The 13,882-nt window shown below is 42.4% G+C and overlaps 1 protein-coding gene across 3 annotated transcripts; it reads right to left on the bottom strand.

Moving 5' to 3' along the window:
* Positions 1 to 463: 463 nt before the first annotated feature.
* On the bottom strand, positions 464 to 13,040 carry MS4A1 (membrane spanning 4-domains A1). Of its 3 annotated transcripts, none has more exons than XM_082684404.1 (7): positions 12,703 to 13,040; positions 6,851 to 7,025; positions 6,289 to 6,408; positions 4,217 to 4,273; positions 3,246 to 3,482; positions 2,155 to 2,256; positions 464 to 1,297 (listed from the first exon to the last, which is right to left on the bottom strand). In XM_082684404.1, exons 2-7 carry the CDS (start codon positions 7,007 to 7,009, stop codon positions 1,079 to 1,081), a joined length of 894 nt encoding a protein of 297 aa, XP_082540530.1. In that variant the 5' UTR covers positions 7,010 to 7,025; positions 12,703 to 13,040; the 3' UTR covers positions 464 to 1,078. The 3 variants fall into 3 exon arrangements, with proteins under 3 accessions (XP_082540530.1, XP_082540531.1, XP_082540532.1); XM_082684405.1 differs by having other exon boundaries at positions 3,417 to 3,482; positions 12,703 to 12,932; XM_082684406.1 differs by having other exon boundaries at positions 2,155 to 2,217; positions 3,417 to 3,482; positions 12,703 to 12,932.
* Between the last annotated feature and the right edge of the window lie 842 nt (positions 13,041 to 13,882).

Raw genomic sequence — 13,882 nt, 5'->3', positions numbered from 1 at the left:
CATGCTGGTTAGAGAGCAGGTGCTCATTAAAACCTGTTGACTTTGCTCAAGTAGTTTATGCAGGCAGTTTGCTTATTTCAAACATCGTAGGATTTGAGTGAGAAGATCTGAGTGTGAAAGAAGGCTCTCAAAACTAGCTGTGACCATGACAAATTACTTTTGCCTTTTTATAAATTAGCCTTTTTTGAATTATTTATAAAATATGGATAGGGCCTTTTTTCTCTTGATTATGGAATATCAAATGTAATTATTTGATAACCTACTTTGTGAACTAGAAATTACTTTAGAAATACAACTGTTGATTATCATTTAAGATTGGGGTACTCGTTATGGCATTTTCTTTGATTCTTTTCTCGCCTATAGACTGAAGGTAGTGCAACCAAGAGCCTAGAACAGGTAGGTAGACAGTGCAACCATGAGCCTAGAACAGGAGTTAGGAAAAGTTAAGACAGATACAGACACGTCCATTTATAAGCTGTGCTGTTTGTACAAAGAAGGGGTTGGGTTTTGGCCACTTAGAGCTTCCCTGATGGGGTGTAGACATTCTAAGAGCAGTGGACACAGTGTCAGCCCCATAGAAAGATAGAATAGATCCTTAATGCCCTTCATTATTACTATTTTTTACTTTCCTTAAGAGTAAAAGAGACTTCACAAAATAGGTAGATGTGGAAGGAACTAAAGATAGTTTCAGGATGGCCTGGAGCCCACATTTATCTTTCTCATTAGGGGCAAAGATGGAATTACCACACTGACCACTACTACAAAGCCTTATCCAAGGAAAAGGTTAGTGAGAAATCATGTGGTATATAACACCTAGCCTGCCTTATTCCAATGTAAGTAAGCTGCCCCAAACAGGAAATGTGCCAGCACAGTCACCTGAAATGGCTGTATTCTCTGCATGAGAGAGAGAGAGAGTGCGAGTGTGAGTGAGCTGTGGTCATTCCATGCAAAGGCCAGAGAGACAGCTGGAGGATACTTGCAGAAGGCCTCAGGAAATAGGGGTGGATATGTCTCTTGGAAGCTATGAACACTAGTTTCTAATGCTAAGAAAAGCAAACAGAAAGAAAAAAAAAATCATTTAAGGAATGCTGTCATTTTCTATTGGTGAAGGTTCTTGGTCCTGGGGAAGTTCTTGAAAGTTTATTTCCATTTCCTCTTCTTCTTCTTGGACAGGAATAATTTCAATCTCTTCTTCATTCTTTGGCTGGGAAGATACTTCGGTCAGCTCCACCATGTCTTCTGTTGTTTCAATTGGCTGTTCTTTTTTTTCTTCAGCAGCTAACAGGACAACTACATCCTAGGACACAAAATTAAACAAATGTTTCTTGACCTTTACCATTGGCACATTTGTCAACAAACTCTAGGAACATTTATCAAATACTTCCTGGTTTTTATGCTGTTTGTGTTATTTCCTATATGCCTCCAAATACCAGGATTGACTTCCCAGGGGATCAAAGCTCATCTTCAAGGTCAGGAGATATTTGTCACTTTGTCTAGAATGATCACACAGCATTTGGGAAAGAACACTGCAGGAATGGAGAAATTTAGATTCTAGATTTGATTTGCCTTTATTAGCTATAACCTTGGGAAGGTTGTTTTCTCTAGAATCTGTTTTTCTCATCTGTAAAATGAAGGAACTGTGCTTTCTAAATTTTAATCTGACGTTCTGTGGTTCGAAGCAGTTGATAATCAGTCTGTCACTGGGGTATTCACCTCTCCCAATTGTGGAGCCTCTTTCAACCTATTGTTTTGGAAATGGGATTTGATGAAAAGGTGCAGGTGCATGGGAGGGAATACTGAGAAATTAAGTGGAAGAACCAGTGCTTTTATCAGCCTTCAACCTTGAGCTGTCCCACTTTTACACATTAAGTATGGAATCATTAAAGTCAAGATGGGCGCGTGGAGTGAAGCAGAACTCAGGATTAGTAAGTGCACGTATTAGAGGACTGTATCCTCTGTCTAACCTTTAGACTTATTTCGAATTTCAAGACACTTCTGCCTCATCAGGTGTTTTCTACTTTCCAGAAATCTGCCAAGACCATTTTTCATGAAGCTTCTAGTCTCAAAGTTATATGAGGTTACATTCTCCATAAATCATTTTTTGTAGACATGATTTCCTAGAGAGTGTTAGTGGATGGGGTGGCTACTACTTACAGATTTAGGTTTGGAGCACAGGTTTTTCCATTCATTCTCAACAATGCCAGCTGTCACAAGTTTCTGGAAGAAGGTAAAAATCATCATCACGGCAAAAATGCCCTGAAGAATGACAGAAAAAACGAGAGCAGAAATATAATAATGAAATAAGGAATATGATTGGTACTCAATTACTGTTTGCTAAAATTAAATGATTAAAAGGTCAGTTCATTAGGTGAGTAATGAGCGACCTTGAGAACTGCTAGTATCTTTATAACCCTAACCCATTAGCACAACAGCTGGCATGCCACAGATCGCTAATGCATGTTGCTGATAGAAAATAAGGCAGCGGTAATTAGTTGAATCCGTTTTATGTAGGAAAAATTAATCACTGAATCCCAGATTAAGTTGTATCCAGCTTTAGGTGGTATCACGGCGAAGGAAACCTGTCTATACTTGGAAGACGCATTTTCCCCCTTCAAATTCTACACTAAAAACTCATGGAGGCAAAAGATGTTCATAGTAACTTAGGTACTTCTTCAGTGTTCATCTTAATCATCTTAATAATTATTAACCAGTAATAATAATAATAATTAATGTTAGAGTAAACACATAGCACTTTCTGTGTACCAATTTTAAGGGTTTTGTGTATGTTAACTTATTACTCAAAACTACCCTACTGTTTTACCGTTAATTTCCCCATATTACAGCTGAAGAAACTGAGGCAGAATGTGGTTAAAATTCTTGCCCAAAAGCTGTATAGACAGTAAGTAGCAGATATCTTGATCCAGAGTTGACACTTGTAATAAAAAGACTAAACTTCTTCCTTGAAACCTGATTTCTGGGGCACATGGGTGGCTCAGTTGGTTAAGAACTGCCTTCTGTTCTGGTCATGATCCCAGGGTCCTGGATTGAGCCCCATGTCAGGCTCCTTGCTCAGCAAGGAGCCTGCTTCTCCCTCTCCCTCTGCCTGCTACTCTGCCTGCTAGTACTCTCTCTTTCTCTTTCTCTCTCTGTCAAATAAATAAATAAAATTAAAACAAACAAACAAAAAACCCACTTAGCACACTAAAAAAAAAAAAAAAAAGAAAGAAACCCGATTTCATACTTACCAAGAAAACAGATCGTATGCTGTCACAATATTGTATAGACAGAGAATTTTTGTCAGCGGGATTAGCTGGCTCACAGTTGTGTATGTTAATATATGGCATGGAAACTTTAGCAAGATTCAAATTCTCCATTTTAAAAAAGTGGGAAATGGTAATATTAAATATATCCATTACCAAAAAGATTATTCCAGAAATAGCAGCAAAGAGGCTCAATGAGTTCATTATCATTTTCCCTTTGGCCTGAAATGGAGACATGAAGATTTGTTAATGGGGTTTGATTTCATTTGGGCTGTCAAATCTAGGAAGGAATTCTAGATCTCATCCCTCTGACTCAGAAAGGCAGTACACTTAAATCCTACTAAACCACACTTATCTCAGTGGTTTTAGTGTCCTTGTCACTGCAATGTGACAACCTTCCATCTCTAACTTGTGTTCCTTCCTTGGACTTCCCCATCTCAATTTACCCCTTCACATCCAATTAGTTTATGAGAGAAAATTCTAGGATTCATCCTAAATTCTTTTATTTTGTACCTTTGAACTTCCTTTCTCTGCCACTGCCACTGCCAACATCCTGGTAGGCATTCAGTAAATATCGGTTAAGTAAGTGAATATAAGTAGTATTCAGATTATATCTGTCTGCATAGGATGGTAGAGGGAAGGAGGGAACCATCACATGAAGTGAGGTGGTTCTGTGAATGTAGGGAGGGAAGGAGCAGATAGAGCCCTCTGGGTCTATACCAACAAGTGGAAACCAACAGTGGCAAGAACACTGCCACCAACTCCCTGCTGACACAGGTTGTGTAGGTCTCATTTCCAGGTTTATCATGAATAACATCACAGCAGCTTTCTTTTGCTTTTGGGGACTGAGAACGCAGTACTACTTTGATCCCAAAGGTCTTTAAGGGTTTTTTGTTTTCCATTGAGAAAGTAGGTATTTCTCTGATGTGGGGAAAGAAGGACATAGGATTACTTGCCAAACTCTGCCTGGAGTTTTTGTCCACTGCAGCCAGGAGTGATCCAGAAATGATATACTGTGAAAAAAGAGATGGTAGGTGGGGAAGGCATGGGCAACATGGGAGAAGAGGGAGAGAGGCAGAGAGGGAGGTCACTTTTCACAATGAGAACTGGTTGTAAAAAAGCTATCCGCATTTCCAACCACCTTCATTAAACTATCAAGCCATTTTTGTAGTGTTCATTCATTTTTCAGCAGTCACATTTCTCCTTTATTCATGCTCAACTATGTTCATTCTATGCCTTTTATTCAACTAACTGGGGGAGCTGTGATAGGAATAAAGTAAGACCAGAGGCAAAATGCATGCTTTCAGGTCAGTGAATACTAACAACTGTGAATTTGGTAGTTTTATTTTTATTTTTAGCTCTTTTTTCCCCCCCAAATTTGTGGAATTTCTCCTTGGAGTTTACAGTGATTTAAATGACTTTGATGCCAATGAGGAGTGAATCAGTATGGAAGGAAAGACTTGGCGTGAAGGCCATAGGCACTCCGTGAAAATGTTGGCTGCTACCGGAAGTGATGGCAATTATTTCTCATCCTTCTGTCTACCGTGCAGGCCATAAAATGGAGGAAACTCTTGTTTTAATTGATCTCTCTTTGTTCTGAAACTTTCAATTCTGGGCATATCTTTATAGTAGCAACTATGGAAGTGTAATGATGTTATAAACATGGCTGCCCCATACCACACCCAGACAAGGTTAGAAGCTTGGAAAACATGTACATGAAATGGCCATAAGAATTGCTGCTCTGGAAGATATGAATAGAAACTTCTCCAATGAAGACATACAAATGGCTATCAGACACATGAAAAAATGTTCATCATCACTAGCCATCAGGGAGATTCAAATTAAAACCGCATTGAGATACCACCTTATACCACTTAGAATGGCCAAAATTAGCAAGACAGGAAACAACATGTGTTGGAGGGGATGTGGAGAAAGGGGAACCCTCTTCCACTGTTGGTGGGAATGCAAGTTGGTGCAGCCACTTTGGAGAACAGTATGGAGATTCCTCAAGAAATTAAAAATAGAGCTTCCCTATAACCCTGCCATTGCACTGCTGGGTATTTACCCCAAAGATACAGATGGAGTGAAAAGAAGGGCCATCTGTACCCCAATGTTTAGAGCAGCAATGGCCATGGTCGCAAAACTGTGGAAAGAACCAAGATGCCCTTCAACGGATGAATGGATAAGGAAGATGTGGTCCATATACACTATGGAGTATTATGCCTCCATCAGAAAGGATGAATACCCAACTTTTTTAGCAACATGGACGGGACTGGAAGAGATTATGCTGAGTGAAATAAGTCAAGCAGAGAGAGTCAATTATCATATGGTTTCACTTATTTGTGGAGCGTAACAAATGACATGGAGGACAAGGGGTGTTAGAGAGGAGAAGGGAGTTGAGGGAAATTGGAAGGGGAGATGAACCATGAGAGACTCTGGACTCTGAAAAACAATCTGCGGGTTTTGAAGGGGCGGGGGTGGGAGGTTGGGGGGATCAGGTGGTGGGTATTAGAGAGGGCACGTATTGTATGGAGCACTGGGTATGGTGCAAAAACAATGAATAATGTTATGCTGAAAATAAATTTAAAAAAAAAAATTGCTGCTCTGCTGTTAAGCCAGAGGAGATTCATCTGGGATGGTACTAATTTTACCATCTATGATGATAACTACACAGAATTGTAGGAGGAAGGACCAGGTGGGAGGGAATGGAATGTCCCCCTGTTTTCCTGCTTTCTGAAACACCCAACTGTACAGTTCAAATGTTTAGTGCCTTCTCCCCCATCTCCATATTGATTTTGGAGAGGTCCAACTTTGGACAATCTTCCTTCCCTGTGTAGATCCTGGTAGGGCATCTCTCTCTGAATTCCCTTGAAGTGTGATCACTGACTTCCAATGGGATTTATGCTCAGTTTAGTCAACCTCTCTTTCCACTAAATTACTTTAGCCTCATAACCTATTTCCCAGCCATATACTTTCCTTAACCTTTTTGTCTGCATCACTTCCCAAATGTTTTTTAGTTTTTACTCACCATAACGCCTCCCCAGAAAGGATACCACAGAGTTATACAGATAGGTGCATAAACATCTGTGTGAATCATCAGGAGACCGCCTAGGGCAAGGTGGAAGAGCCCATTCATAATCTGGACAGCCTGGAGAGAGAGAATGGGGGCACTGATGATGAACTGAAGTCATCACCAAGTCGGAAAACAAAGGTAAGGCAGGAAGCTCTGGCTCCTGACTTGGGGTTGCATAAAGTGTCTAAAGGAAGTGGCGAAGGTGCCAAAACCCTTTGTAGTTTAGATCCATTTTACCCACCACCTGGGTCATTTCCAAGGAGAATATGTCTGAGATGCTGGTGACACACTTGGGTGGGAAACCCCTAAATATGCAAACCACAAAGTCAAAAGGAGATAGATCACTGTGGTAATTTCTCTGCGCATCCCTGATTTGGCATATTGTGTCAGATATAAAGAACACCTTGGGTTAGATCAAATACTTTTTAGTTGGGTTGCATTCTCTACCTGGCCAATAGCATCTGTTTTTGTGGGCCAGAGAGTCTCTGGGATACAGAATGGAGTGCAGTTGACTTACCCCCATTGTTTTTGATTCCCTCATGAAGAAGTTTTGTGTAGGGCCCACCACTGAAGTCATCCTTTTGGGAATTATTTTTTGAATAGGATGCGTGGCAGTAGGGCCTTTCATAGGATCTGCTTGAAAAATCCCACTCATTGAATTTCTGGATGTTGTCATTTCACCCTCAGAATTCCTAAAAATAAAACAAATAATAAAATGGGGGGAGAGAGAGAGAAAATAGGATTTTCAGCGTCTTTGAACTTGTCTCATGCACCTGAATACTTTTCTCCATATTTTTTCCATGAGTCTCATGGAAAGCGCACCTTCCCAGTGGCTTTGGGTCTGAGGCAAAGCCTACTATTATGTTTGGAGACAGGATCTGAAGGGCATCTCAGGCAAGGACCTGTGGGCCGAGGGATCCCTGCCAGGATTCTTGACAATGATGTTTGGGGCACACTTTGTCACTGTAGAGAAATCCATGCTCATCTGTCTGCATGTCCTGTATGTTTCACATGTCTGGAAGCTTTTCTTACACCCTCATATTGGAAAATGTGTTTCATTAGTGACTTGTCCTTGTCCTTTTGCTTATCTGCTTTTGTCCATTGGCATCATGAAGGAGTATACTAAGGACTGTCCTTAGGGTCCGTAGGAGCTGATTCTAGTCTTCCTCTGCCACCAACTCTGCAACCTCAAGTTAATCACTTTAAGGAGGCTCTCTAAGGTTGTATATTAAGACTGTAGCCTCCTGAGATGGGTTGCTGAGGTTGAAATTGTGATTATGCTATTTGCTGTGAAACTACAGGTAAGTTCTTTGAATTCTCTGGGCCTCAGGTTTTTCAACTATAAAATGGGCATAATAATTCTTGTCTTATAGAATAGGGTTTCTGTAATACTTAGACTGATGGTCTGTGCATGAATAATGTCTTCTCTTTCAGGTGTAGCTCAAATGTCAACTCCTCAGAAGACCTTACTCGAATTCTCAGTCCATAGTGATCTTGCACATCATCCCAGTTTTTTGCTTCTTGGCACTTACCACTATGGGGAATCCCCTCAATTGTTTGCTTGCTTGTTTATTGGCAGTCTCTCCCCACTAGAATATAAATCCCATCAAAGCAGAGACCTTATCCCTCTTGTTATGTGGATTGAATAGTTCTTAACACAGTGGAGGAAATAAATGTGTATAAAGTACCCAAGTCTGAATAATTACTACCTGTTTTGTTGCTCTGCTAGTGCTTAGTATTACTGCCTTCAGGAGCATTAGTTTCTGTTCTTCCCATTGGAAAAATGAGACCCAGTACCCTTGTCACAGACACGTTGTGAGAAATAAGGAAGTTGGCATATGAAAGTGCCTCGTACAGGGAAAGAGAGTAGGAAGTGCGGTCTGTTCTTAGAATTCTTTGTTATTCATTTCTGAAGTTAGTGATTATTACCAAGACTCTTTCCAGTTCTCATGTTGTAAGACTGTTCAACTTTTTTCATCTTGTGCTTCCCTTTGGCATTTAGTTGTTTATGTCAATTACTTACATGAATTCTATTGGGTCTTTCCTGGGCCCTGGGAATCTCTCTTTAGGGACATATCTTTGGTGTCATCTTTGTCAGCTCTAAGTCATGTAAGGGGCCTTGGAGACCAAGGCTGTTCTTCCTGCCTGCTTATTCTGTTGAAGTCACACCCAGCTGGCTGCCTGTAGGTGTGCTGTGGGACAGGGGCCTGGGAGTCGCCCAGCCCTCATGTTTGCACCCACTCTATAATGACAAAGATTTCATATCTGGAGTTCATTTAAGCCTCACAGAGTGGACAAGGAACGAATTTCTACAAAATCCTATTTTGTAGAAAAGATGACATGGACATGGAATAGTTAGGCCACTTGTTCCCAGTTACATGACTCCTGGAGACTGAGACTGAGGGCTTGGACCTATCTAACGAGGTATCTATGGCTGCTTTGGACCCTGTGCAGAACACAGGTTCAGCCCTTCACTTAGGAGCCTCTCCCCTCTTCAGATGGATGTGTTATTTGGATGCCTAGAAAGCAATTGAAAACAGAATATTAGTCAGGACCATGGGATGAAGGGAAGAGAGGGGTCTTTGACTGGGTGCTTTGCACTTGCTTTTGCTTCACTTCTCAATTATCAAGTGTCATGTGGTCTTGGAGGTTTTGGTGCTTTGCACCACAAACCACCCAACGAGATCACTGACGAAAAGGAATGTATTAATATAGCCCATGAAGGAGTTTACAGACTGATTCTTATCACCAGGCAGAGTTTTTGGAGCTGGTTAGAACCTCAGAAACCATTCTGTTCATTTGACAAATGAGGAAGCTGCCGCCCAGGGATGGGCTGTGGTTTGTTGCCGACTTTGCACTCGGAGACAGCTGAACCGGGAGGCAGTCATCGTGGCCCTGAGGCTGTGCTCTTTCTGCTGCCTTGTGGCCAGACTACGTAGTTCAGCAGTTGACTGAGCACGCTCTGCATACCTGGGATGTCTTGCATCTAGTGCCAGGCCACCCAACGCCTGCCTTACTCAGGAGGCATTTGTCTTTTCTGCAGATGGGGAGGTGCAGGCCCAGAGAGGTTAATTTTCCCATGGGTAGAAAGGGAATAAGCTGGAATCCCCACTCTCCTCTCCAGAGGGCTCTTTTTAAGTGATGACAACTTCAAGAGCAAAGGTCATCAATTCTCTGGACAGAAGGATATAACTGGGGGCTCCTGGGTGGCTCAGTGGGTTAAGCCGCTGCCTTTATGATCTCAGAGTCCTGGGATCGAGTCCCGCATCAGGCTCTCTGCTCAGCAGAGAGCCTGCTTTCCTCTCTCTCTCTGCCTGCCTCTCCATCTACTTGTGATTTCTCTCTGTCAAATAAATAAATAAAATCTTTAAAAAAAAAAAAAAGAAGGATATAACTGGATTAGTGTTGTTTTAATTTCTCCTTATTTTTCAACTGTCGGATGCTATGTCTGTATTATTGGTGAGATAAACCTCCTATAAAAGCAGGTCCTACTGGGGTGTGTCTGCAGTGGCTAGTGGCAGAAATGACCATAGGGGAGAAATAATTTATTTCGCTGTTAAAATTGATGTCTCACTACGGCAACTCTATTTCCACGAGGGCTTCGACACATATTACTGTAAAATATTTTATAAACACAAACATACCCATTTTGATATGCTACTTCATTTTTTATGGAAATCATCTCCTAAAATATACACATATTTTTGTGCCAGGGCATTGTAGACTAGGTAATAAAATTTTTACTATATGGGAATGTATAAAGTTAGAGCATGTACTTCTGAGGATATCATAGATTCCTGCAACTTTGCCCTATCATTATTTTTTACTGTTCACCATGACTTGAACAATGCCCAACACGCAGTTGAGCTTGAAGCCTAGTTGGTACCAGGCACATTGGTCAAAATGTGATCACAGTCAGGTTTTGTTTTCACTGAGCTATATTACCATCCGGGTTCCGCTGATCAGGCACTGCCCCATTTTATCACAGTGACTTCTGCAAATCTTTTTTTTTTTTTTTTTTTTTTTTTGATTTTTAAAAGGCACCACTATTTCTGTGTGCATCCGCTGCTGAAAATCTCACAGCCTTTATGGGTTTTGGTTCAAATAAGGACTTTTAGGTCCACTAATTACATCATTTAATGAGAAGTTCAAAGCTGCATAGATTTTGTCACCTCAACTTCCTCCTTTGTCACTCAAAATAGTTCTGCATTTTTATCCTTTCTGGCCTCATGCATGTATTATCTCTGAGGAAGCATGTTCTGACTTCCTTTCCCTCTGCCTGTGCTCCTCAGCCCAGCTCCTTCTGCCAGGACGTCAGTCCCTCAGAGAAAGTGGTTCTTGTATCTTCAGTCTTTATTTGTGGTCCTGTACCACAGAAAGTGCTCGTCCCAGCGCTGTTGCTCGCCGCTTTTGTCATCTCACTATTCAAAGGATGCTTGAGAACATGAGATGATTTGCAATTTATAATGTACTAAACAAACAATAATGATTATTATTGGAAACCTTTGGATGATTAAAATGTGCTGCAGTGTCCCCATTCCCAAAACCTCTTCCTTCAATCTGGCGATGTCCCCAGCCCCTGCCTAGTGCCTGCCTTACCTAAGCCTGCTTCTTCCAAGCTCCTCATTCTACTCTGTTCCTCTACTTCCGCACCACCTACTTGCTCTCCGGGCTTCACTGCTGGCTGCTGCCAGAGCCACTCCCCTGAGGCTGCTCTGTCCGAGGCCTGTGTTGCAGAGTCTGTGGTCCTCCCCCTGGCATGACCGCTCAGATGACTTTACTTCTGTTCCCCTGTCCCCTAACTTAAAAAAGGAGGAGCCATGTTTCTCTCCAGCTCCTTCATCTCTGTGTTCAGTCAGTGGCCAAGTCCTGCCACTTCTTCCTCTGTAGAGTATCTTATCTTGTGTGCGGACCTTGTCTAGGTCCAACGTCACCTGATGAGTTTGAGTCTCATTTCCTTTCCCGGTTTAGCCCCCAAATCCTACTCTTCTGCCTTTGGTCTTTCTCTTGTCTGATTCATCTTCTGTAGGGATGCTAGATCTGGCCCTGAATCACCACTTGAAGACCTGCTCATCCTGAGCTTGAACTCTTTGTCTGGGCTGTGACTGCCTCCTGGGGAAACCCATATATGGCCCCCCATGGCCTTCATAGTGCAGCTCTGCAACCCTTCTGGAGCTGCCCCTCGTCGCTCCCTGCTGGAACCACTGATCTGGACACATCTCCTGCTTTCTTCTTGGAACCCTGTCCACATTGAAATGATCCCCTCCGGCCCCTCCATGGCCAAACTCCCGATTAGACACATCACCTAAGACTGCCAGGCATGACTTCTGCAAAGCCCCCAGCTCTCTGCATTCTTTCCTTGTTACCAACTGTTTTCTTTCTCATGAGCTAATACTGTAACTCCTCTAATGGGGTGTACATTTCTTAACATATGTCCTGCTAGGGTTAGATAGAGAACCTGTTTCCTGTGTGTACTGTGAGCTCAATAAATGTTAAACTGAGCTTCTTCCTCAGGGAAGATTTACATCTAAATCCTCAGATGCTGGACCAAAAGGTGATCATTTCATCTTACTTGATGATCTGCGAGATCAAGCCATTTTTTGGGAAATAGGAAAGGCAATCACATTATATACTGGTTTTAAGAAACAATAATGACGTGGCTAAAACTCATCTTGGTGGCCCTTCTTTAAGTTTTCCTCATCTGCCGTGCCCACTCTCACTGTAGACTTCTGTGATAGATTTGAGGCAGGATTTTTGTGTGGAGTTTGATGGCCTCCCAGTGCCCTCCAGAAAATGTTACCCTGTGATGTTTAAGAACATCTCAGAGTATTCACATCTAGCAGGGTATCTTTGGAGACAAAGGCATTCAAAACAAGAGAAGTTGAAATATTTTCATGGTAGCCATGGCTGATTATGTTCTTCTTTAGAACCAGGTAGTTCTAAGAGCTTTAGGATTTTAGCTCATGTAATCTTACATAAAGCAGTGGGTAGTACCATTGCTCCCATCTTACAGGTGAGCAAACCAAGATAGGTAGAGGTTTGTAACTTGCTATAGGCTTATAGGTGATGGAGCTCCAGTTTGAGCCCAGGAGCTCAGTAACCACGCTCTTGTCTACATGCTGCAATCTGCTGTTTTTGTAGACTGGTTCCTAGTTCATTGACCAGGCTTTCTCTTGAGAGAGGGAGTGGTTAAGGGAGTGGGTGGGCAGCAAGCTCTGGTACCCCTCCTCAGATTGTGACAACCAGAAAATCCTGACCAGGGAAACCCATGAGTGAAAGCCGAGCATCTCTAGTCTCCAAAACCATCCAACGCTTTACCCATCACTCCCTCCCTTTCAGTCGCTTAAACAAAGAAAACTGGTTCCTTACCTGAGTGTCCAAGGCCTTAGGCGTGTGGCTGATTCAGATGCTTGCTGCTGAGTTCACTTCCACTGCTGGTGTCTCACGTACACAGGGGTGAGTGACATAAGGCAGGTCTGGGGCCTCTCATAGATACCAGGTGACAGGAAATCAGTGGCTTCTGCTACCTTAGCCTTTGCCCCAATCACTTTGGTTTAATGCACACTGACCAGAGCCAAAGGATATACAAAAAAGTTTCTGCCTTACCAGGAGGTTTCACTTCTTGAAAAGGACCCCCGGGGACTGCCTGGTGTACTTTACGCTACCTTAATTAGAAGAACTTTGCAGTCTCCACCCTGTAAGCAGGTGTGGATGATGGGTCCCCAAGGGCAAGAAGAGCCCTAGAAATTCTCTAAAGATGGGCTGTTAGGACTTTTACCTTTTTACTTCACTTTTAGGAGTGAGTAGGTGGGAGGAAGGCGTCTAAGCAGAGAGATTCAGGAATCATTAAGCCCGGACGTTTGGGAGCATTGTAGGTAATATTGTCCATGTTTACCCACACTTAAGGTTCTAGTGGGGCCATGTATGTCTTGTGTGGGATTTACTGGAAATGACCTAAAAGTATACCTTGGTGCTGTAGAATATATCCTCAGAAGCTTGAGGCAAGAATTCCATGTTTTGGGATGCAAACTGAAGTAGCCCTTCTACTTACAACACCTGTCCTTTCCTTCCATCTGTCTAGTTTCCTTGTGTCCCCTCTCTTTTCAGTCTGGCCTGGAGCTATGCCACTGCTAGATCAAGTGAGGGAATGGAGGAAGCCAGTAGCCAGGAAAGCGTAAATATGTGGGAAAGGAATCAAAGTAAGTTTTGCCCAGAGATATTGTTTTCCCTGCCCCCACTATATACAACTACTGTGTTCATATGGTGGATTTTTCATTGCTTTTAATTTCCTTGTCCTTTATTTCATTAGAGACCCAAGGCTGTAATTAGGTAATTGTTTGCCTGATCCAAAAAGCTGCTTTCCCATCTCCCTCCCTCCTTCTATCCCTCTCTCTTCCCAGCTTTTCTCTCCCCCACCTCCGTACTCTGCTCCTCTCTGCAGTGGTTTGGATTAGAGGGTTAGAGCCAATGACTTGCTGTCATCAAGGATCCATGGTCAAAAGGCATGCGGTCACCTCTCGTAAATCTTAAAGAAGAGTGGAAACACGAG

This window comes from Mustela nivalis, assembly GCF_964662115.1.
Source record: "Mustela nivalis genome assembly, chromosome: 9".
NCBI classification, from domain to species: domain Eukaryota; kingdom Metazoa; phylum Chordata; class Mammalia; order Carnivora; family Mustelidae; genus Mustela; species Mustela nivalis.
Note: the sequence above shows the minus strand (reverse complement) of the source record. Positions and strands in the feature narration are given on the sequence as shown.